General features: G+C 31.8%; 5 protein-coding genes across 5 annotated transcripts; 3 read left to right on the top strand and 2 right to left on the bottom strand.

Annotated features, from left to right (window-relative positions):
* The first annotated feature begins 2,012 nt into the window (after positions 1-2,012).
* Positions 2,013-4,628, top strand: LOC123228519 (CASP-like protein 5A1). Its single transcript, XM_044653924.1, has 3 exons — positions 2,013-2,409; positions 3,137-3,269; positions 4,178-4,628. Exons 1-3 carry the CDS (start codon positions 2,195-2,197, stop codon positions 4,367-4,369), a joined length of 540 nt encoding a protein of 179 aa, XP_044509859.1. The 5' UTR covers positions 2,013-2,194; the 3' UTR covers positions 4,370-4,628.
* A 2,684-nt stretch (positions 4,629-7,312) lies between these two features.
* LOC123228527 lies at positions 7,313-10,367 on the bottom strand. The gene is made up of 4 exons (XM_044653931.1): positions 9,953-10,367; positions 9,662-9,773; positions 8,027-8,098; positions 7,313-7,610 (listed from the first exon to the last, which is right to left on the bottom strand). Exons 1-4 carry the CDS (start codon positions 10,075-10,077, stop codon positions 7,530-7,532), a joined length of 390 nt encoding a protein of 129 aa, XP_044509866.1. The 5' UTR covers positions 10,078-10,367; the 3' UTR covers positions 7,313-7,529.
* A 3,703-nt stretch (positions 10,368-14,070) lies between these two features.
* On the bottom strand, positions 14,071-14,870 carry LOC123230247. The gene has a single exon (XM_044656393.1). The coding sequence runs from the start codon at positions 14,779-14,781 to the stop codon at positions 14,236-14,238; it is 546 nt and encodes a 181-aa protein (XP_044512328.1). The 5' UTR covers positions 14,782-14,870; the 3' UTR covers positions 14,071-14,235.
* A 2,643-nt stretch (positions 14,871-17,513) lies between these two features.
* LOC123195171 (60S ribosomal protein L12) lies at positions 17,514-18,405 on the top strand. Its single transcript, XM_044608806.1, has one exon. It carries the CDS (start codon positions 17,623-17,625, stop codon positions 18,121-18,123), a length of 501 nt encoding a protein of 166 aa, XP_044464741.1. The 5' UTR covers positions 17,514-17,622; the 3' UTR covers positions 18,124-18,405.
* Positions 18,406-20,758: 2,353 nt separating this feature from the next.
* Positions 20,759-21,230, top strand: LOC123208584. The gene has a single exon (XM_044626123.1). It carries the CDS (start codon positions 20,885-20,887, stop codon positions 21,008-21,010), a length of 126 nt encoding a protein of 41 aa, XP_044482058.1. The 5' UTR covers positions 20,759-20,884; the 3' UTR covers positions 21,011-21,230.
* Positions 21,231-22,511: the final 1,281 nt, after the last annotated feature.

Genomic DNA, 22,511 nt, shown 5'->3' with positions numbered 1-22,511 from the left:
TTGGAATAATTATTGGACATTTTAGAAAACCAGAAAGAGTATATGACATTAATGCAGATGATCTTGTTGTAGACGAAACAAATCTTGTAGGCAATGATAGTGGTGATGATCCTACATACGATTAAACCGTATAAGAAGAAAAATACTTGATTATGTATGAAGGTGTCCGGATGTCAAATATGTTGTTTTCCGGTGTTGCAAGAAGGTTAGGTTCAAGGTTTAGAAAAATTGTAGTATCACCCAATTGAAAAGGCAAAACTAAAAAACTGTGAGGAAGGAGGCAATTAGATAACAAGTTCTAGCAATTGTTCAAATGTTGCTCAATTTGAATATCCCTTGTATTCAAATTTGCCCAATTCTCTCCTTCTCAGTACACCTATTTTGAAGATTAAATCTAAATATGAGCATCATAAAGGTCAATTTTAACAACATTGTGGTTTAGTTTAAAGTTTATATATAATTCATGTGATTAATTATTTATAATAATGTGTTGTTAAATTTGGTATTTCAAGTTAAAAAACAATGGCGTATGATTTAAATGGATGAGCAGACGGGCCCACAATTATTATTTACAAGGGGCAAATCTAGACACTCGATTGGATTAGATCAAATGAAAATCTGATTCGAAGCATGAAAGAAATAAATAAAAGACCCAATTGGGGTTAGACCTATGAGTTTATTGGGTTGAGTCTCGGACTTTAATATTAATATTATGGGTTGACATAATTTTTTTAAAAGAAAATTTATTTGAATTGAATTGTTTCTTAAAAATTAATTTAATTGTATAAATAAAATTTTAAGTTTAATAATTAATTTTATAATTATTATAATTAAATATTATATAAATTTTATTTTAATATGACGTTAACGAATATCAAATTTAAACCGTCTTGTAACTATATATGAGGATTTTTCTTTGACCGGTCTCGGTATCCCTTGGGGCAAAACCAAGTTGATTTCGAAGCGGTGGTTGAACAAAATTTCTACAAAAACGCGTCGTTTACTGTCCTAGAAGCCGAGACAAACATTCAAATCTTTCCCTCAATTTACCATAAACCCCTTTTTATAATTAAAAATGGCCAAACCACTATTTCCCACCCAAGGTTTGATGTTTTCTCAAGTTTTCACCCTTTAACTATGGAAACATCAAACACCCACCCATGACCGGTTAGATTTAACAAAACCCTGACGGTGGTAAGGGTAAAATCGTTATTTTGCTATAATATTAAAAATAAACTAAAATAGAATCTTTTTTGCCCCCCTAAACTTTAAAAACTAAAATTTTTCCCCAGTCTAAGTTTTAAAACATCACAGTTTCACCCTAGGGTTTGGTTTTGAAATCTCCAGCGACCGTTCCGGCTCCATTGTCGACGACCTCTCCCTCCCGAAGCAGTCTCTCCTTCCGGTGAATGCTTTCCTCTCATTTGGAGGCTCGATCCTCGTCAGAGACGCCTTGGGAGACGAAGTTCTTCGTCTCTCCAAACGAAAACGAAGTCGTCGTCTTCGTCTGGGAAGACGAAGAACTTCGTCTTCCCCGACGAAGTTCTTCGTCTCCCAAGGCGTCTCCAACGCCGATTGAACCTCCAAATAGAAGGAAAGCATTCGCCGGAAGGAGAGGCTGCTTTGGGAGGGAGAGGTCGTCAGCAATGGAGCCGGAACGGTCGTCGGAGATTTCAAAACCAAACCCTAGGGTGAAACTGCCATTTTTTAAAACTTAGGCTGAGAGAAAATTTTAGTTTTTAAAGTTTAGGGGGGCAAAAAGAGATAAAATTTTCAGACGTTAGGGTTTTGTTAAATCTAACCGACCATGGGTGGGTATTTGGTATTTTCATAATTAAAGGGGGGACTTTGAGAAAACATCAAACCTTGAGTCGGAAATAGTTGTTTGACCATTAAAAAAAGTAAAAGAAACAGTAAGAATCTTAACCATTAATCTAAACCGTTCATTTTGTGGAACCCACTGAGCACTTCATCTCTTTTCTGGCACCAGCGGTTCATATTTAACAGAGCCGAATGAATCATATCATATGCTAATGCTAATGCTATAGCCCAGTGAGGCAACTTTTAGTACGGCATAAGAATTCTCAAGTGTACACTACTTTCCTCTTTCACTTGATTCCCCATAACCTTTTCAAATTTTGGTGTTGGGTTTGATGATTGGTTGATTAAATTATCGGGGTTCGATAAAAAAAGCATGAACTTGAGCCGGCCGGCGGTGCACCCAGTGGAGGCCCCCCCGTTGACGGAGGTGGCTGCTCAGAATGTTCCCAGACTCAGAATGAAGGACGTACAAGGCATGCCTGGGACACGTGGCGGTTTGATTCTTCGCCTCTGTCAGTTTGTTTTTTCAGTCATCTCTTTCTGTGTCATGGCCTCCACCAGTGACTTCCATGAAGTCAGCGCTTTTTGGTAATTATTTGTTTCTTTAAATTTCAGGGTTCTGCTTTGTTTTATGAGAGGCTTATATGAAGGTTTTCGTTAATTTTAGACAGTGGAGGCAGCGTTTTCGTTTTTAATGTTAAATTCATTTCTGAATTGAGCCCTAAGTTGTAACTTCAGTAACTGCGCTTAAACAATTTTAGTTTTTTTCTTTAAAAAAGAAATGTTAAGATGAAAATCTTATAAGTTTAGAGGAAATTTGATTCACGGATTTGCTTCTGATTACTATAGAGGCCAAATGTGGATAGACAAGAGGAATCTGTTGGCATAATGTGTCTTCTTAATGGTCTACTTGATCATCCTTACTTGTGAATTTCTGTTGGAAAGCTCTCCAATCATTCTGTATATAATCTGTGATTTGTTTGGCTATGGATTAAATCTTGTAAGGCTATTTGGTTTTTCGACAAGAATAAATTGTTTACATTAGGCTATTCAAGCATCGGATAAATCCATAAATTTGAGAGGGAATTCATTTTGTTTAAGTTTGTGCTGTCCTACATGTATGATGCTTCAAAGAATGATATGTTATTACTCTTGGTTTGTAAAATTGAGAACATATTTGTTTATTTTCAAAACGAGAAGATGGTTTCTTCATTTCATCTCATCCTCTTTTCCTTCTTTTCTGTAGAAAAATCATATATATTGAAATAGGTAACATAAAAACGATGTAATTTTCTTCTTCATTTTACCGCATCAGCTACCTAGTTCTTGCTGTTGGCCTCCAAAGTTTGTGGAGTCTATCCCTGGCAGTTCTTGACATATATGCCATCTTGGTGAAACGAAGCTTGCGGAACAACATAGTTATCCGTTTGTTCACCATTGGTGATGGGGTAAGAAAACTTCTATTATCAACCTAGCAAGTCTGCAGATATGCCTATCACAGATTTGTGTTGGTTAAGTATCAGGAGTTGCTTGTTCACACTCTGGGAATTGTGTCCTGTATCATCATCATTTCATGAATTAATAATATAGATATCATCTTGCAACGTTAATAATAATATACATGAACTTATTGTGGGGTGTCAGTATCTACTGTTTGTGAAGGTTAATCTACCTGCTATAAAGTTGTATTTTCATTTCTTGCAAATATTTGTATTGTTTATTTTGTTATTCAACAATTGACATTGACTGAGTTGAGTACCTAAGCATGTGGATTGTTATTATCAGCAGGTTTTATTTCCCTTGGTTTTAGATTAAATTAGTTTTATTATACCTTTTATGATGGTTTTGTAGTTTCTACCATTTGTGATTCAAGTAATTGGTTAAGTAGGGTGTAATTTTGGGTGAGGTGTAGAGAATTTTGGTTCTAGATCTAAATCTTTCTAGAAAATGATAGTTAATAAATTAACTAAGTATCACCCCACCCTTTTCTCGACTGACACGATTCTTTAAAGAGAAAATAAAATCGGACATGTTGTTTTCAAGAAAATGATTCTAAGTACCAAAGAGAAAAAATGCTTAGTAGAACTAGTTGCTCATATTTTTTCAGTTGTTATCCATGGTTGAACATGAATTTATTCTTTACACTTTATTTAAAAGGTATTATCTTGCTCATATTTGATAATTCAGATACATATTAGGTAATGTAACCTATCTGTATGATACTCATCTATCTCTCTGTTATTTTTTCTCTATTTTTTTTAATTTAATTTTGTTGGAAGTGTGGAGGATTTCCTTAAAGACCAATTGGATTTTCTTTCAATTAAAGCTTAACAAAGTTGATGTTCTTTTGATGCAGATCACATCCACTCTAACATTTGCAGCTGCTTGTGCATCCGCTGGCATCACAGTTCTCATTCGCAATGATCTCAACAGATGTGCCGTGAACCACTGCACAAGGTTTGAGACGGCTACAGCAATGGCTTTTATTAGCTGCTTCGCCATATCACCATCCTTTCTCTTGAACTTCTGGTCATTGGCTTCTCAGTAAATTTGGGTATATGGAATATATAGTCAGCAAACAAGTCTAACTTTAATGCACAAATTTCCCCGTATGGAAACTCTAACTATGGAGATCAATTAGTTGCTCCTACCTGTAAATAGATAAGGTGTTGCTAGGATTTTTCATATGCAAGAAACATAGACTTATTTGAAATGATCTTTCCCCCTTTCTTCCAGGTTTTTTGGTTTATGGATGTGCATGGTGGGATGACATAATTTATTGTTACAATAAAATTATGTATATCCAATTTTTAAGTGTTCAATTAGAGACTCAAATGATTACACATCATTTGGGTCAGCACCTACTTAACTTTGAATTCATATTCTGAGTACTTTCAATGTCTTATCTTTTTAACCTGCATTCTGAAACTATTGATCAGGAAATGAAGTGATGGTTCTACTTTTACCGTTTTACATGACACCTCCAAGCTGCAGCTTTTGTTCTATATGATTTTTTACCAAATTTCATGATTTACATGTTCTATGATTTTGTTGTCACATGAACCGTTCTTTGATCTGGGAAGTTTCGAATTGGGGCTTATAAAAATAAATAAAGTGTTAAAATCTTACCATGGAAAGTGTTTTATAAATCTGTAACTGTAATTGGCTGAGTTCATTGTTTATGGAAGTAAGCAGTTAGCAAACATACATGTGAAAATTTTGACTGAGTTTTTTATTCACAAGAACTTCATTTACATGCGTAAAGGAGAAGAGAAGAAGACCAAAACTGGAGGCGATAAGTGTTCAAGAGGAGCAGGCCGGTGGTAACGGCCTTTATCCAAAATCAAGTAAAAGGAAAGCAACCCCGCCTCATGTCAATAACATGCCCTTAAACCATATATATATATCACCATTACTGCTACTTTAATTATCAGAAACCAGAGCCTAACAAAGACTGAGTCTAAATCTCTCCCTAATGGCCACCACCAATGATCAAGAAGATGAAAGAAGGCTCTATCAGTGTGTTCGAAAGTATGCTAAAATTGTTAAGCAGGTATCTATCTCATCAGCATGAAGCTTCTGTGTACTACTTCTCTTTAAAGATTGAATTCACTAGGAATTGATAAAATGTTTTGGGGGTGTGAATTGAATTTCAGTTTGATGAACTGATTGAGATTATGAACGCCCGAACCAAGCCACCGAAGAGAAGAAGGGTAGCCTCTGTAAGTAGCTGAAAAATGTTGTTTTGTGTTTAGTATTTGAAAAACTGCAGTTTAAGAAATACTTCTACTGGTTTTGTAGAGCTCTGGAGGAAAAAGCACTGTAGCTACTCCAGTCTCCACAAGTGAACCTGACAGCAATGAAATATTGGTGCAGACAATTTCAAGGTTTCTCAAGGAACTGAGAACTGACTCAACAACAAATCCTGAATGTTCAGAAAGCACCCAAAATCAAGAATAGCTACCTATCCTCATGTAATTTAGGGATAATTTCCAGAGATATAATATATATACTATGTATTTAACTATCATAACTAATTCAATATCTGAATCATATCTACATATTCAATATTTTGAAGCAACTGAAAATTTTATTATAAGCTACAAAAGAAGGCAAAAGAGCAACATCCTACATCCTGCAAACTCATAAAGGTAACTAAAATGGGTTATGATTTCTCAGAGATGTGTTTTACCCATTAAACGGGGGAAATCCAAGAATAATCAGATCTATTAAGACTTTAAGTCAGAATACAACCAGAAGAATAATCTCTTGTAGCCACTAAAGATAGTGAAACCCATTACAGCAATGCCTCAGAGTGTTACCACCTGAGATTGTAATTGCAGATTCAGTTGGAATCAATCGGAATTTGAATAGACTGAATTGAATTTTATTTCATAAAGAATCAAAATTACAATCAAGAACCTAACATTGTCATCTAAACTCTACCATGTAATAGAGATTTCCGGTGATGTTCCACCGCCCGGAATACAAAGCTACTGTGTAAGTAGATTCACTTCAAATCCCAACTGTGATTGGACTCTTAATTTTAACCCTAATTGAACCTCTAATTTAATTGGTAATCCTAAATCTAATTAGTGCTTATTAAATACTACCCTCTTTCCTTAACTTGCAAACATTTATTGAATTCCTAAATTACTTATAAATAATTATTAATTACATAATCCCCTCTGATTTGGTAATTAATCAATTACAAAATCAGATTCTAATATAGTAAATTACTAATAAATTCCTAAATTTACCTGCGCCTAACATAAAGCACGAGAGCAAGTGTGGTAAGGGTTGAAACGAACCGAGCTAAAGCCGAACACTCTCTGACTCAAGTTTAGTTCGAATAAAAAATGAGATGGCTCAAGTTCAATTGGAGTTCGTCGAGTCAAAGTTAGGGTAGCTTGAGTTTGGTTTGACTCCTAAGTTTGAAATTTGGCTCGAGTTTATGACTCAAATTCATGTCTTGGATTTATAGTTCAGATTTGTCATTTGAGTTAACAACTCAATGACAAAAAAGATATCGTTTTATCATATAATAAAGAAAACGACATCGTTTTGACGATTGTTTAACATGATTCGAATCAAACTGCGAGTCAAACTTAAACTGAATTAAGTTATCGCCCAACTTACGAGTCGAACTGAACTCTCTCTAACTTAAGTTAAGTTTGATTCTAGAAACGAGTTGACCCTCCCAACTTGAGTTTGGCTCAAGTTTGACACCTAATGAAATCGACAAAGTAAATTAGCAATAATAAGGATCTCCAAAAAGAGACAAGATTATATGACTACCACAAACCAGCAAATTTATCTCTTCAACAAAAAATAACACCTCAAAACCATGACAAAAATGCATCAAGATTAATAGTTCTTTCAAATAATAGCAAAAAATTACATCTTTTTTTTTTTTTTGCATCAAACAACTGCAAAATTGACCAAGCACCCTCTTAGATGTAAACAGTAAACCTATATAAAGGAAAACAAATTTTACTCATGAAAAGGGCAACAGTTTTTATACCTCATTGATCCTGTACATGGCTAGTACAATCACATTGCATCTTAATTAAACGGCTTGTTCCTGTAGTGATTGTAAGCTGTAAACTCAGCAAAAATTGTGACCCAATAATGTTTCTCAGACAACAGCTAGAAAGCAACAGAAAAATCTACTCAGCCCAATATTAAAGTTTCAGGAATCAATTATCCTATAACTTGGCGCACTTCAACTTTGCTGTCACTAGCTGTTTATTTAAGACTTCCAACTGTTCAACCAATGCAGTGTTTTCCTAGCATGTTGAGAACTCATCAGAAATCAAATCAAAATTAAACAAAAGATACATTTCTAAGTTTAACTTAATACCCTGGAACTATGTGGTCTTCTTTGAAACAAGATAGAGAAAAAATTCCAGGTCATCATTTAAACACAAAAGTACAATAGAGATCCTTTCAAATTAGCCCCAAGAACTGCTTCTGATGAAGCTTATATGGTTTGATAAGGAAAAGGAAGGTTCAGTTTCAACAGAAGCAAAGTATATTAATACAATAATGAAGCTAATTTCAGCAAATGCCAAGAAAAGTTACCGATTATTGGTGTTCCATCAAACACTAAAAAGATTTCAAACACAAAAAAGGACACATGCAGAGGTAAGAAAGGGTAGTCAATGAAACATGAACCATGATGGCTTTGGTATTTAAAAGTCACCTTTTGGAGCATTGACAGTTTTGCGTTAAGGCTAACAGAATCCTCCATTTGCTTCTCTAAACTGCTCTTAACCTGTTAAGGTAACAAGAATTATTCAAGTTAGATGATAAACTCATGCTTCACTTCCTCTATATGATAAAAATAACAAATAAAAATAAAAGAAGCTTCTATAGTTTAACATGCATGTTGTTAAGTAAAACACCACTATAATTTAGATTGACATACATACTTTTAACTAGAAAACTGCTATATTTTGTTATAGCAGGACAAAGGAATAAGACTTCACAATTTCTGTTGCAGAAAGCCCATGGATACAGTTAGGTCAATATGATAGCTCATATAATATATCTACTAATAGTTCTTTACCTATGATTTGAATATTTATGTTTGAAAACTTTTGAGAGTACCTGCTTTGGAAATAACCTTTTGAAAATTCTAATTAAAATTTATTATTAAACAGGGCAGATCCAAACTATTTTTTTCACAAGTAAAATATCATTTTAAATATACATAAAAATTATTGTCAATCTTGATGATATAAGGTAACAGAATTAATAAAAAAGTTACTTAATAAATATCATAAATTCTATCAATTAAAATATATAATTTATTTTGAAAAAGAAGAGAAATGCCATAGAGGACCAACATTATAAATTGAACTTATATTAATCTTGTTAAAAAGAATATAAAGTTTTAACTTAATTTAAACGTATGGAAACAAGAGAAAAGAGCAAGTATGATGATTTCTACCAATAATGCCTCTAGAGTCTAGATCTTTCTTCTTTCTCATTGACTCTGGTTTTGAAAATTATTTACTTTCAACAAAAAAGTGGCTAAGAAGTAGGATTGAGAGGTTTACATATATATATATATTGAGAGAGAGAGAGAGGGTAAGCCTCTTTGCCCCTCAGCCCATGATTTTAAATAAGATGTTCTCCAACATATACCACTGCTACTCAAAGTAAAAGATAAATAAGCTGGCAGGAACCCTAAGTTCGGAAAAAATGAATTACTTATAAGCCTATATAGATAACTATTAGGATGGTGCTCCCAATCCTGCATGTTAAGTGTCACACAAAAGATCCAGCCAAAAGAGATAAGATGGCTAGAAACAGCAAAAAGCAGCCATCAGAACTAATGTGGCAATTTTCCCACAGTGATTTAGTGGGCGAATTTATCTCAATCCCATAATCTATGCAGTGTATTAGGTTATCTATAAGTCTCTAAGCAAGTATAACCACATCCATATCATGAGTTGTAATATGTCAGCTTCACTGGAATCTCAACAAAAAGGTATCGTATATTATATAAACTGGTGCATGTAAGTCTGTTCCACAAAAACAAACGAATGCTTCTTCCCCTCCCACACCAAAATACAAAATTCTGCATGAGTGACTAGTGTTAAGATGACAATTCTCCAAATGATGTAAACCAGCACATCCCACATGACAGTGACACCTTGTAGAAAGCACACTTCACAGATAAAAATTGACTAAATTCAAGACAAACAATAACCATCAGAACTTGAAATTGAAATTTATTTTACCAATGAATAACCTTTTCAATAACAACATTGATTACAAATTAACAATTGAAATTATAAAAATCTACCATTGAATGAGATATATAATATACCTCGCTAAGCTCCTTTGAACACTTGTTAACCTTTACAACCTCTGTATCATATCTACGTCTCCATTCTGCAGATTCATCCATTGCCTCCTTATTCGCAAGATCAAATTGTCTCCTACAAAGTTTCAACCCACAGAAAACATCATTTGGCAGATGCTAGAAAAGGTTTTCCGAAAAAGGAAAAAGGCCCAAATACAAATATCATTACGAAAACTTAATTCAGCAAATGCGTAATACTCTGAGTTAAATAACCTTAGTTTATTTTTTAAAAATAATATGAAAGAAGCCTTTTACCTGAGCAATTCGTTGTCAGCAGATGAAACAGAGTAATCGAGAGTCCAAAGCCTCAAGTAAATGGCAAATCCTATTGCCATAGCCACAAACAAACCCACCATTATTGGCTTCCTTCCGCCTGCCATTCCTCTATAATTTTTTTCTTCTTCTTTATTAAAAATTTGAAATCTCTGTACCAGTGATTTTTACTTTCAATGTAAAGAAATACCAGAAGAGTGAGAAAGATGTGTCAAGCATTCTTGGGGTGGTCATAATTCAGTGCAGTTGTCGGTTGGTGGACTAAATCTGCAGATCTCTTCATCTGTTTCAAAAGGATGTTTTGAACGTGTTAATGAATTTTCTTTTTTTAAACTATTTATTGTCATCTAAGTGAATTTATACCTTAATCATGTATTCGCATGGTTAGGGTTTGGGGTGTTTCGAACTTTAAGGTAATCAAACATAGAAATATCATCTAGTTTATATTAATTTTGGGCCAACGGATTATTTCCTATCCAAATTTTAATGTCAATACAAATATATATTTATAGAATTTGAAAAACTCAAAATCTCATCAATGAACTAATTTTTATTAAAATTTTATGTTAAAAATAAAGATAAAATTGTTATTTTATTAATAATATTAAAAAAAATATAAGTTCGATTAAGTTTTACCCTCTAAGTTTTAAAAATTAATAACTTTACTCCTACTAAAAGTTTTTTAATTTTAAAAAGTAATATTCTTTCCCTTAAAACTTATAGTTTATTTGTTTACCCTCTTTAACCACCATTTCCAACCACTAACGACAATATTTAAACCTACACACTGACTACCATCTCTTCGACGCAAGGAAGAGTGTTTAGAATCAATAAAGTGATAAGGTTTTGCCGATTCATCTAAATCGATGAGGCTTTGTTGAATCAGCTAAGAGACAAAACCTCATTGCTTCGTTGATTCCTCCAAATCAATGCGTCTTCGTCACACGTCGAAGAAGGTAAGAGATGACGGTCAGTGTGTCCTCAAACAAAACCAACGTCGTTGGTGGTCGGAGAGAGTAAAAAATAAACCATAGGTTTTGGATGGAGGAGGAAGAATATTACTTTTCAAAGTTAGAAAACTTTAGATAGCTGTAAAGTCGTTATTTTTAAAACCTTAGGAAAAAAACTTAATGAAATTTATATTTTTTTATATTACTACTAAAATAACAATTTTACTCTTATTTCTAACATAAAATTTTAACAAAAGCTAGTTTACAAGTGACATTTTGAATTTTTTAAACTATATAATTATATATTTATTTTAACATTAAAACTTTGATAAAAAATAGTCTTTTTGACCGTAATTTTGATATAAGTTTACCCTTATTTATTTATTAATTATAAAATACCTTTATATTTAATTAAAATAACAAAGTAAACTTAAATCTTCGTTATAACTCTAATAATTTTTATAACTAGAATATTTTCGACCAAAAAATCTTAACACCAAACTTAGTACAAAAAATTTAAACTAGCCTTTCCGGTTTTTAAATTTCATAAATATATTTTAACACCAAACTTTGAATACAAGAAATAATGGCTAAATATCTAAAAATATTTTATCTTAATTTCTTTTAGTATATTCTTTGTCCCCCTTAACTTTTGAATTTTGCACATAAACCCTCACATGAAACTTCGATATACATTCTAATGTTGTACAATTATATGAAATCTTATAACTTTTATTTTTGTCTTTAGTTTTCTCTTATTAATTTAACGTTTACGATAAAAAGTTTAACACGTGAACTAATCTTCCTAATCTTACATTTTCTGTTACACCTAATTAAGATTATTTTCTCCATAAAAATAGATGTAATTCTTGAAATGTATAACTATGAATACTAAATTTTCAAATGTATAATTATATTTTTGGTACGAATATAAACAAATTGTCAAGCCCGTAAATTAGCGGTATTGTGGGCTCATTATCAACTAATTAATCCATGTAAGGAGCTTGCTACAATATTTTAATATCCTAATCTATCCTTTTCCATTTATAGTGATATTGACAATTCTATACTAATTCCCCTATTCCATATCAGGGTCAGATTTGGCAGCGTTTAGTTTAAAAAATATTTTATTATTAAAATAAATTTCTTTTTTTAAAATAAATTAATTTGAAAATTATTAATATAAATTATTATTATATTTGATAAAATTTGATAAAAGTGGATAAATATAAAAGAATATTAATATATTATTTTATTTAAATATTTTTTAGTTTAATTATTTTAAAATATTTTTATATTATTTATTATATTAATTAAACATGAGATTATTTTTATCTAAAAAATTAATAAATAAAGATATAGTTATAATAAAATCACAATTATAACTATATCTTTATTTATTAATAGAAAATTATTGAAATTTTTTATCACTTATAAGTCAAATAAAATAATATAAATAATAAAAGATAAATTACCAGAGAAATCTTTATAAACTTTTAATCAAACACCCTCTTAGATTAATGGGTTCGACATCTTATTCCTAATTTTATAATACTTGCTATTTAAATAAAAAGTTGGAATTTTGGTCTTAAAATGTTAATGTTTACTTTGAATATATAATTTAAATAATATATTATTAAACGATTGAATAATTTTAAATTAAAAATAAAATATTATATAATCATATAATCATATATTATTTATATATAAAAAATATATATATACATAACATTGTTTAATAATGATAATAATAATTAAAATTCCATTACTTTAATAATCCAAATGTTGTACAACTATTCCCCAATTTGATGAAAAGACAAATCATAATCTTTTGTATTTTGAAAAACTAAATTTTTATCTGTTATTTACTTTTATAAGTTTTTATTTGATTTTATTAAAAAAATACTCTTTTACATTTTTATTGAAATTACGAAAGTATTATTAATATTTAATATAAATACCAAAATTATCAATAAGGCTTTATCTATTTAAAAAATTATTACTTATACTTTTAAAAAAACACAAAATTTTTATAATTTTAAAATATTACATTTTATTAAGTTATTTAAAGTGTACTATTATTTATAAAACTATTGATGAGTATATTAAAAATTTCAAAAACATCCCAATTTTTTTTAAATTTTCAAATCCTCTTAAAAATTTTCATGAATATATCTAATATTTGAAAAATTATAGTTCACTTCTCAACTTTTGAAGAGAAAATATAAGAAAAAATAAAAAAATCTACACAAAATAAATTTTTAACCATTTTATTTAATTAATAAAAATAAATAACAAATGAGAATTTAACTTTTTAGACTTGATAGATAAAAAGATCATTTTAACAAATCTTGGGTGTGAAAAATAATCTTTTGGTACATAAAATTTCATTTGGTGTTAGGTAGAAGTTGATAAAGTTTGATATGGTACATATTTGTTTTTTTATCTTGAAAACGACTTGACCATAAGCAAGCCACTATAATTTCACCTTTTTCTTTGTGAAGAAATCAAACAGCGCCCCTTGTTTTCACATTTAAGCCAGAACTAAATTACCTAAATGTGGGGATAATATGTTTTAATTATTATCATTATTTACTGCAAAATTTCCCTTAATATCATAATTAGGTAGGATTAATTATGTATGAACTAACTATAAATTAATTTCCTTTTCCAGATGAACATTTTTTTTTAAATTTCATTTTAATAATAATTCCTTCAAACCATTTCAACTCAAATAATGCTTTAAAAACACACACTACTGAGTTTTTTTTTTTTCACTAAGTAGAAGAAACTCTTAATTTAGTGACTGATCTCACAGTTACTGAATCAAATAATTGGAAACCACTGAATCAACTACTAAGCATTTTTCATGGTGAACTCTTACCATAAAACGTATATATGATTTTTGTCACAAAACACAAACAAGAAAGACAAAAAATGTCTAAATATTTGTCATTCTAGAACAATAATAATAAAGTTTACTTACTAGGGTTTTTTTTTTCTGGTTTGCCTGTAGCTTTCTTGCCAACCACCTTGCCTCATTTTCCCACTTAATTTTCATACTGAATAAACTAAATTAACCCATAAATTATAATAATTTCATTATTTTTCAACAAAAACAAGAAGGGAAAATTAAAAAAAGAATTAATCTGGTTATCGGAATATTGACATCCGGATTTTTCTGGTCTCATAAAAAGTTGATTACATCAGAAAATTATCCTCTGATTTTATATAGATAACATCACAAATCAGAGGATTATATATTAATTATCCATAGAAAATCTATAATATTATCAAAATTTTTGCCATGAAAAGCTAATAATTATCTTCAATGCTGTCATCTTCGAACCCAACTTTCTTCAAGATCGCATTTCTGACCCGACGCAAGTCTCTTCCTTTCAAAGTCCTCCCGATTCCTTCATGAACGGAAAACGAAGCCCCCCTCCTCATCGCTAAAAACTCGTGAGGCGGAACCCAGCTGCAGAATTCTTCGTCGTCGTCGTTTTTATTGATGCCGTTTTCACGATCGTCTCCTCCTTCAACACTCTTCCCGTGTTCTCTATACTCCTCTTTCAGAATCTTCGACCAGTCCGGAATGTTCACCGGTAATGAAGTGGACGCCACGTGCACATTCGCAAGAAGCTTCTTAGACGAACGAGAACTGGTTATTCCTTTTGCCGATCTCGACAGCTCCAGCACGGTGGCGCTATTCGATGACTGATGATGATGATCGTTTGATGGTAATTTCAACAAATCAGCTTCATCGAATTCGAAAACGAGATGAGTGTTATCAATGGTGGAAGCGTCTATAGGAAAGCTGTAGCCTGGCTTACTGTGGAATATTTTTCTTGAAGCTGCCATTTTTGAACATAGAAGTTTTTTGATGGAAAATGGAATTTTTTGTTTGTTAATTGGCTTGTGTTCTTACGGCAAGTTTCGTTTGAGCTCTGGCCTACGCGTTTATTGTTATATTTTTATAGAGTAATGGATAGGCTCCTTCCTTTGTCAGAGTTACTAGTTAAAGTCCTTTTTGGTAATTTGAAAAAATTCACGGTAACGCTCTGGAGGCGCTCACAGAGAAGATTTTCTCGGATTTAAGTAACTTTTCAGTTTTTAGGGAATGACACGTCGGATATTAATCAGCCAATCCATCGTCAATAATTCAAAAAGTGGAAGACACGTAGGATAATATTTTAATGAATTAAATAAGGTACTATATAGTAGATAGATGGAATAATATCGAATTTATCCATTTCAGAAAGACCAGACACGTGGGCCAATGACTAAAATATACTCTGTCACTCAAACTTCATTGGCATTGATGATCGGCTTAAAGAAACCCACCAACTGTAAGTCTAAGTAGCGGGGTCCACGCTCCCATCACCGTCCAATTAAGATCTAAATGTCCATATAAGATTTGATGTTTTAGTTTTTGTCGCGACTTGGAAATGACGTGGGACAAAATAGACAGTTGGCGGGGTGGCTAAGCGACACGTATATTAAATGTCATTAAAGGGAACAGCAGGGATCATTCATGCATCTTGTCAAGTTCAATGAAAGAGGATTTTATGTTAATTAATGTTGAACTTTTTATTGTCATTAAATTACGGTAATTGATTCATGAATCAATTTATTTGTTCCTCTGGGCTAATAATGAATGTTTATTTTTTTATATTATAGTTTAGATTATTTGCTAGTCACAATTATTAATGGACCCCCAAACACTTGGATATTTGTCGTTGATTTTTGTACGGCCATGGCCTATTGAATCAAACCCATGATCAATATAATATGAAAAAAAAACAAGAAAAATAAAAAATCTAGTACAATTCTATTGATAAGAAGAAATTATGGAACAACTCAAAAGAAGTCACGCAGCCTCATAATGTTGTTCTCGTTACAGAGTGTTTTTTTAGGGATATTGAAGGATTTTCTGGGTACGAAGTTTCATCTTTATCCTATAAAATATAGCCAAAAACTTTATAGGATAATTGGATATATGTAAAATTAGTTGAAGAGATCTATAATTGATTTTTGTGATAAATATTTTGGAATGGGAACTGTTATTTTATTTAAAATTATTGATTTCAATAATTGAATTGATTATCTTTAAGACCGATATTAATGAAAAGTATATTGAGTTGTAAGTGAGATTCGATGCAAATGAAAGAAAGCGATGAAATGATGAAAAAGTGACATTTCTTAGGTGGTTGGGAATGCTACATGAAAGCGATGATATATTGTTAATTTTCTAATTATAATTTGACAGTGTAACAATATGAATATTAAAAGTGTCCTTATGTCTTTGTACAATTCTTATTTATCGGACAAAAATTGGGTTACAAGTGTGATTATATAGTTTAACGTTGTAACACTTGCATGATGAATTTGGACAAACCACTTGTCAAGTAGATGATTATGTACTCTGCATTTCGTATAAAATGTGGCCTTTGTCTCATAATGGCAGAGGATGAAAGAAGCATGTTGGAGAGATAATGGAGAACTGTTGTAATGATCAATAGTTCATTTTCTTGCAGTGTGGATAAAAAGTCTCAACTTATGTGTAAATGATGTGGTTGGTTGCTTTATGTCATTCATATTTCACGTAACTTTCTGATTATGATAATAAAATGGTTATGCCTCCAAAACCATTCTCGTCTCTAAACGAATATTTTGTTGGTCTTTATAAAATTTTCACAAAAAATAATTTTTTTTATTTTAATTCTTTTATGAAAGTAACATATTAAAATTTTTGGTATTTTAATTAAAAAAAAATTAGACTATCCTTTTTATTTTTTAAAATTTGTTGAAAGAGTACTATTATTATTTAATTAAAACATATAATAAATACGGAATTAACGAGCCTTTGACAAAGGATTTAGGAATACCCTAAGCTTACCTTGTCTGAAAGAGCAAAATAACATAAACAAAGCTAAGGATTGATAAATTCTACCAAACCAGAACAATGATCAACTCCTTTGAAAGACCTATGAAAGTTCATGTAATAATAGAATTCAAGAAGAAGACCCTACAACCAATAATAACACTTGTAATAAACAGCAAGCCAGTCAACAGGAAAAACTAGCAGTGAGAGGTGTAATCGGATAATTCACAAAACTATGGGACCAATTTAATTTTGGAAACAATAAGAGAGGTAATTCCTTATATTATATTCCTATTTATAAACTTTCTTTCTCCAATTTCAAAAAAAAAACTACCATTTAATTATGGTTAAGAAAATTAGAGTTTATGAGATGATAATTGGGTGTAAAAATAATTTTAATATTAAAATTAAAATTAATTTTAATAATTTAATATAGAGACTAAATTTTTATTATAAAATTAAAAAAAAAAAAAAACAGATTTCTTAAATCTATTAATAAGGTGACAATAAATCCACTAAAAAAATGGACCAATCAGCCCAAATCGTATACATTCTAAAGTATTGAGGCCCTAATACTGGTAAAATTAAAACATAAGTTGGGCCTCAAATCCAAAGTAACGGCCTCATAAAACTCAACTGCAAAATAACCTAAACCCTAAGGACGAAATAGTCATTCCAAAATAACACTGCAAAACCCTAGTTATATTCAACCTTAGCCCTTTCGCTCATTTTGTTGCGCCTCCCTTCGGTAACCCTAATACACCTTTTCTCTCCATTTTGTTTTTATTCTACGTCCAACAAGCGAAGGTAAGGCAAAGATGCCGCCAAAGTTCGATCCGTCTCAAGTGGTCGACGTGTTCGTTCGGGTGACCGGAGGCGAGGTCGGAGCTGCGAGTTCACTTGCTCCTAAAATCGGTCCACTTGGTCTCTCTCCTAAGAAGATCGGAGAAGACATCGCTAAAGAAACAGCCAAAGAATGGAAGGGCTTACGTGTCACTGTGAAACTTACTGTGCAGAACCGTCAGGCGAAGGTCTCGGTTGTACCCTCCGCGGCTGCATTGGTCATCAAAGCTTTGAAAGAGCCTGAGAGAGACCGGAAAAAGACTAAGAATATCAAACATAGCGGCAACATCACTCTCGATGATGTGATCGAAATCGCTAAGATTATGAGGCCAAGGTCCATGGCTAAGGATCTGAGTGGAACCGTTAAGGAAATTTTAGGCACGTGCGTTTCGGTTGGGTGTACGGTCGATGGAAAAGACCCTAAGGATCTGCAGCAGGAGATTACTGATGGGGACGTTGAGATTCCTCTTGATTAAAGAAAGCAGATATCTTGTGAGGGTCTCTTCTTTATATTTTAGCTTTTTAAGTTTATTTTTCAATATCTGTGTTTTTATATTTATCAGTTTTGGATCTCTGTAAGGATTTTGATCATGTCTCCGAATTTCAGGCTTTCAGAGTTAGAAATTTTTTATTGGAATCAGGAGATGTAAGGTTGAATTTAATGGGTTTTTGGATAATATTTGAGACGTAAATTTGATCTTTAGGCTCATTTTTACAATACATTTCGTTAAGCCAAGTATTGTGTTTGATTTGTGTTATATTTTATTCTTTTTTGTGTTGCAGATTATATTTGTTGGTTACAGTAATATGCATTACTGTATTTAAGTTTTAATTTGTGGATGTAAATTAGGATTTTGAATTAGCTATGGTCCAATTGTTAACTGATAAAACTGGTTTAGATATAATGGCTTGTTGTTGTCATATTAACTTTCCTCATCATTTAATAGAAAATCCGACCTCTTAGTTCAATTCAAGCTGAACCACCCTTTTTCCGCCTCAACCACTACCCCCACTACTGCTGTGACAAACATGGAGAAAGCCCTTTATAGTGGTTATTTGCAAATGTCACAACCTGTTAGGGACTAAGCAATTTCAGATGTTTCTTAGTTTGTTTATGGTCCTTAGGTTATTGGATGTAGGTGGCTAATTAGCCAATCACATGTCAGTCACATGGCTGTCTATTGTGTGAATGGTCAGTAAGCTCACCAACATTAGAGCTGTGCTCTGTTGGTGGCCTATAATGGTGTGCCAGAACTATGGTTTCACTTTAAGTCCATCAACTATATTTAGTAAATTGTGTGTTAAACTATTACCTTTCTCTTCATTTCTGCTTTGATTAAGCAGATCTATGTGTCCTAGTTTAGGATTTTGAAGTTTTTAAGTATTTATTTAGCTGTAGTGGCCAATTAGCCCAGTCTGGTGTCAGCTTAAAGCTGTTGTTTTGTGTGAATGATCAGTAATCCACCAACAGAACTTCTGTGGTGTTGTCCTCGAGAGTGAACTAGAAGTCTAGTATCACTTTGAGGCTACAACTAGAGTCATTACATGTGCAACCATGAACTCTGGCTTGGGTCTGTTCACTTTCTTAAGGTCTAGTTTGATTGGGTTTCAACTCAAAGTATAGTAAGTCATTAAGTTAAATATAATGATGATCTTTTTTCTGATTTATGTTAGGTTACATTTACAGAAGCAGGATGGGCAAGATAATAGGCGTTTTAATGTTGCATGACTGTAGGGTTTGTGTTTGTGTGTGGATTCATGATTGGAGATAATCTTGATTTGGATTTTAACTCCTGCATTTTTTATTAGGTTACAGCCTTAAACTTATTTGAAGCTTGTATGTTATGGGGTCTGTTGCTGTGGTAGACGATTGAATGTAGAGCAACTCAGAAATTTGTTCCATTTAAAGCAGTTCTATTCGATTCCTTTGTATTGTGACTGTTCCTGAAATGATTGTGGATTAATAGCCTAATAAGAAGTTTTGGAGTAGTCATCTTCGATAATTTTATTGCAGTCCCCAAATACATTTTTATGGAACCACCGGATTATGGTGTATGTCATTTAAGGATTTGAGTAAGCTGAATGTTTTTTCCTTCCCACTTAAGATGTATAGTATAAGGGATGTCAACAGGAGTTTCTGAGGTCCAAGAAGCCCCACCTTGGTAGGCATAGACGAGGGTTTAAATATCTTGACTTAATTGTTGCCCTAATTATTTTGGGCCCGGATGGTAAAGTTAATTTTACATGATTTGACCCATTTCCCCCCAAATAACTTCTGTGATATTATTATTTATAAAAAGTTATATTATTATTTATCTGAAGCATCCAATTTTCTAGGTCTTCCAATCTGTGTTATTAATATTCACTATTACATATATTTATGCCCTTATAAATAGAGTTAGATTTGAATTGAGTTTATTTAAGTTTGAGCTTAACTTAAATAAGTTCGAATCAAGTTAGACTCAAAACTCCTACATTCAAAGCCCTTGTGTTGTGCCTTACTAACTTCTTATTCAAATATTATGTGTTATTGAATATAAAAAATTATGAATAGATTTTTGTCTGTAAGGGTACGCATTCATAATCTTAAAAAAGCTGAAATTCAATGTCAAGGTAGGAATTGTGTGTTTTTTCTTTTCTTTTTATCAAAATTGTTATTACAAAGATTATGAACAAAATTGCAATAATTCTATGTCTTGTGAATGTCAATTTGAGGTAATATTTTCAATAATTACAAATAATACAACAATGTTTTTGTATTAATTTGATAAATTTTAATCAGCCATTAAATAATAGATTTACTAAAATTAATTCGAGTAAATTAATTCAAACTTGACCTAAATTTGAAACGTGTATATATATAAATTGAAATAGCTCAAATTAATAAATAATAACAGTATAGAGGTAGATATTTGGTGAGCCAATAACACTTGAGTGGAGTTATCACCGAGAGTTTTGGAAATATCTGTATTCACCACCGACTTTTCCCTGGCATTTCACACGTGTACAATACACCACCTGCCGTGTGTGACAAAAAAAAAATCAAATTAGTTAGTGGCTTCTTTCACACTTCCCACGTGTCCTTTATTGTTTTAGTTACCTTGCCTAACTTTCAGTCCATTCTTCCTCTTATAAGTTCCCCATTTCACTCGATTTCTTCTCAACCAAATTCCAGGAAAATCAGAAGTTTCCCCATTGGCCTCACTTTCTTGTGCATTTGAAAATTCGGTCAGTGCAATGACGAGATGTTTGTGTTGTTGGATTGAAGTTGCGCCTGCCCTTGTCATTTCCCCGGTGAGAATTTGCGCTTCTCCCAGTCTGGAAACGATTAAAGAAGATGAAGCTGAGGAATATGATGATTAATGAAAGCAGAACTTTGTTTAGATTGTTTTCTGTCATTTCTTCTTTCATGAAATTCTGTGATAGCTAGACCTTGATCTTTGATTTTTTTTTTTTTTAATAGTTGAATCTAACTGTTTGATAAAGTGCCCCTTTCATTTTATTTCAATGTAGCTCAAGTTGTGTTTGTTGTAATAGTATTTGAAGTGGAAGGTGAAATTATAGATGTGGGTTATAAGAAAAACTTGTTGACAGTTAATAATAATACTAATTAATACAAAGTTTAATCTGATTTAGCATATTAATTGGAAATAATACTTTGTTTTGGCCAGAATTTATCATTCAAAACGTGGACTAGAGTAATTAGTACTAAAGTTACCAAATCCCAACCCTAGTCAAGCATTTGAATTTAGCTGGGTTTGACTTAGATAGATCATCCACATGCCACGGTTATAACCAATTTTATAATGTCATTGGATTCTTAATGTGATGATGAGAAATATAACTAATAATGATACTAAAAGTGAATGAACCTTGGAGTTGAGAGTGTTTATTTCTAGGTTGAAGTAAGTGAATGAACTGGTTATATCGGATAGATAAAATTTTAGATTTAATTATTAGTTTTATATTTATTGTAATAGATAAATCAAAAGTTTAATTTTGATATATTATTGATGAGTTTCAAACATATACTCTTATATTTGAGTATCGTCACTTTCATCACTTAAAATGTCTTTGAGATTAAGGTTGAATTTAAATTAAATTGAGTTTACTACAAAACTAACTTGAGTTTAATATGATTTTAAACTCAAATTAAACTTTGATCTTGGCTCGATAAATAAATAAATAAAACAATCTTATATTGATTTATATCTCTCAAATTGACATCATTTAATGGATTTATATTTAAAATTTTCATGCTCAATGAATCAAACACCCTTTAAATTTGAACTAAAATTCATTCAAATTGTGTTCATTTTAAATTCATTTGAATTAAATTTACTTTGATTTCAAACAAATTCAGCTCAACAAAGGGGGCTTGACCATATGGGAATCTGCTCCAGTTCCCCTTCAATATCTACACGTTTAAAATCTATGATAAATTAACCAGAGGTCAAACTTTCACATCTAAAAGGTAATAATAAATAATTCAATTTTACCGAACACAGACCCCATCAATAATTGCAAAAATTTGTCTTGACCAATCACCACCGTGTCTCCAACTACACTCAAGCACGTGTGGGCAGTGGCAGACGCCATGTGTTAATCGTCCTCACTGGTTTGTCTGTTTCTGCCACAGGTGTCGCCTTATCTTCCACATTCTCCACATGGTGTCTTGGCATTCAGTGGGAAGGTTGGTGAGAAGTTTCTTTCATCTCCTTCTCTTTCTTGCTGTTCACTACATTCTAAAATCTCCAATCCTTTTTAAAAGCCACACCACACTCGTTTCTTTCTCAACAGCTGAAAAGTTATTGAAATCTCTTTAAGAAAATAAAATCCTAGAAAAGCTCTCCCTTTATTGATA

This window comes from Mangifera indica, chromosome 1 (assembly GCF_011075055.1).
Source record: "Mangifera indica cultivar Alphonso chromosome 1, CATAS_Mindica_2.1, whole genome shotgun sequence".
NCBI lineage: Eukaryota > Viridiplantae > Streptophyta > Magnoliopsida > Sapindales > Anacardiaceae > Mangifera > Mangifera indica.
This window is presented reverse-complemented; position numbering and strand designations above follow the sequence as displayed.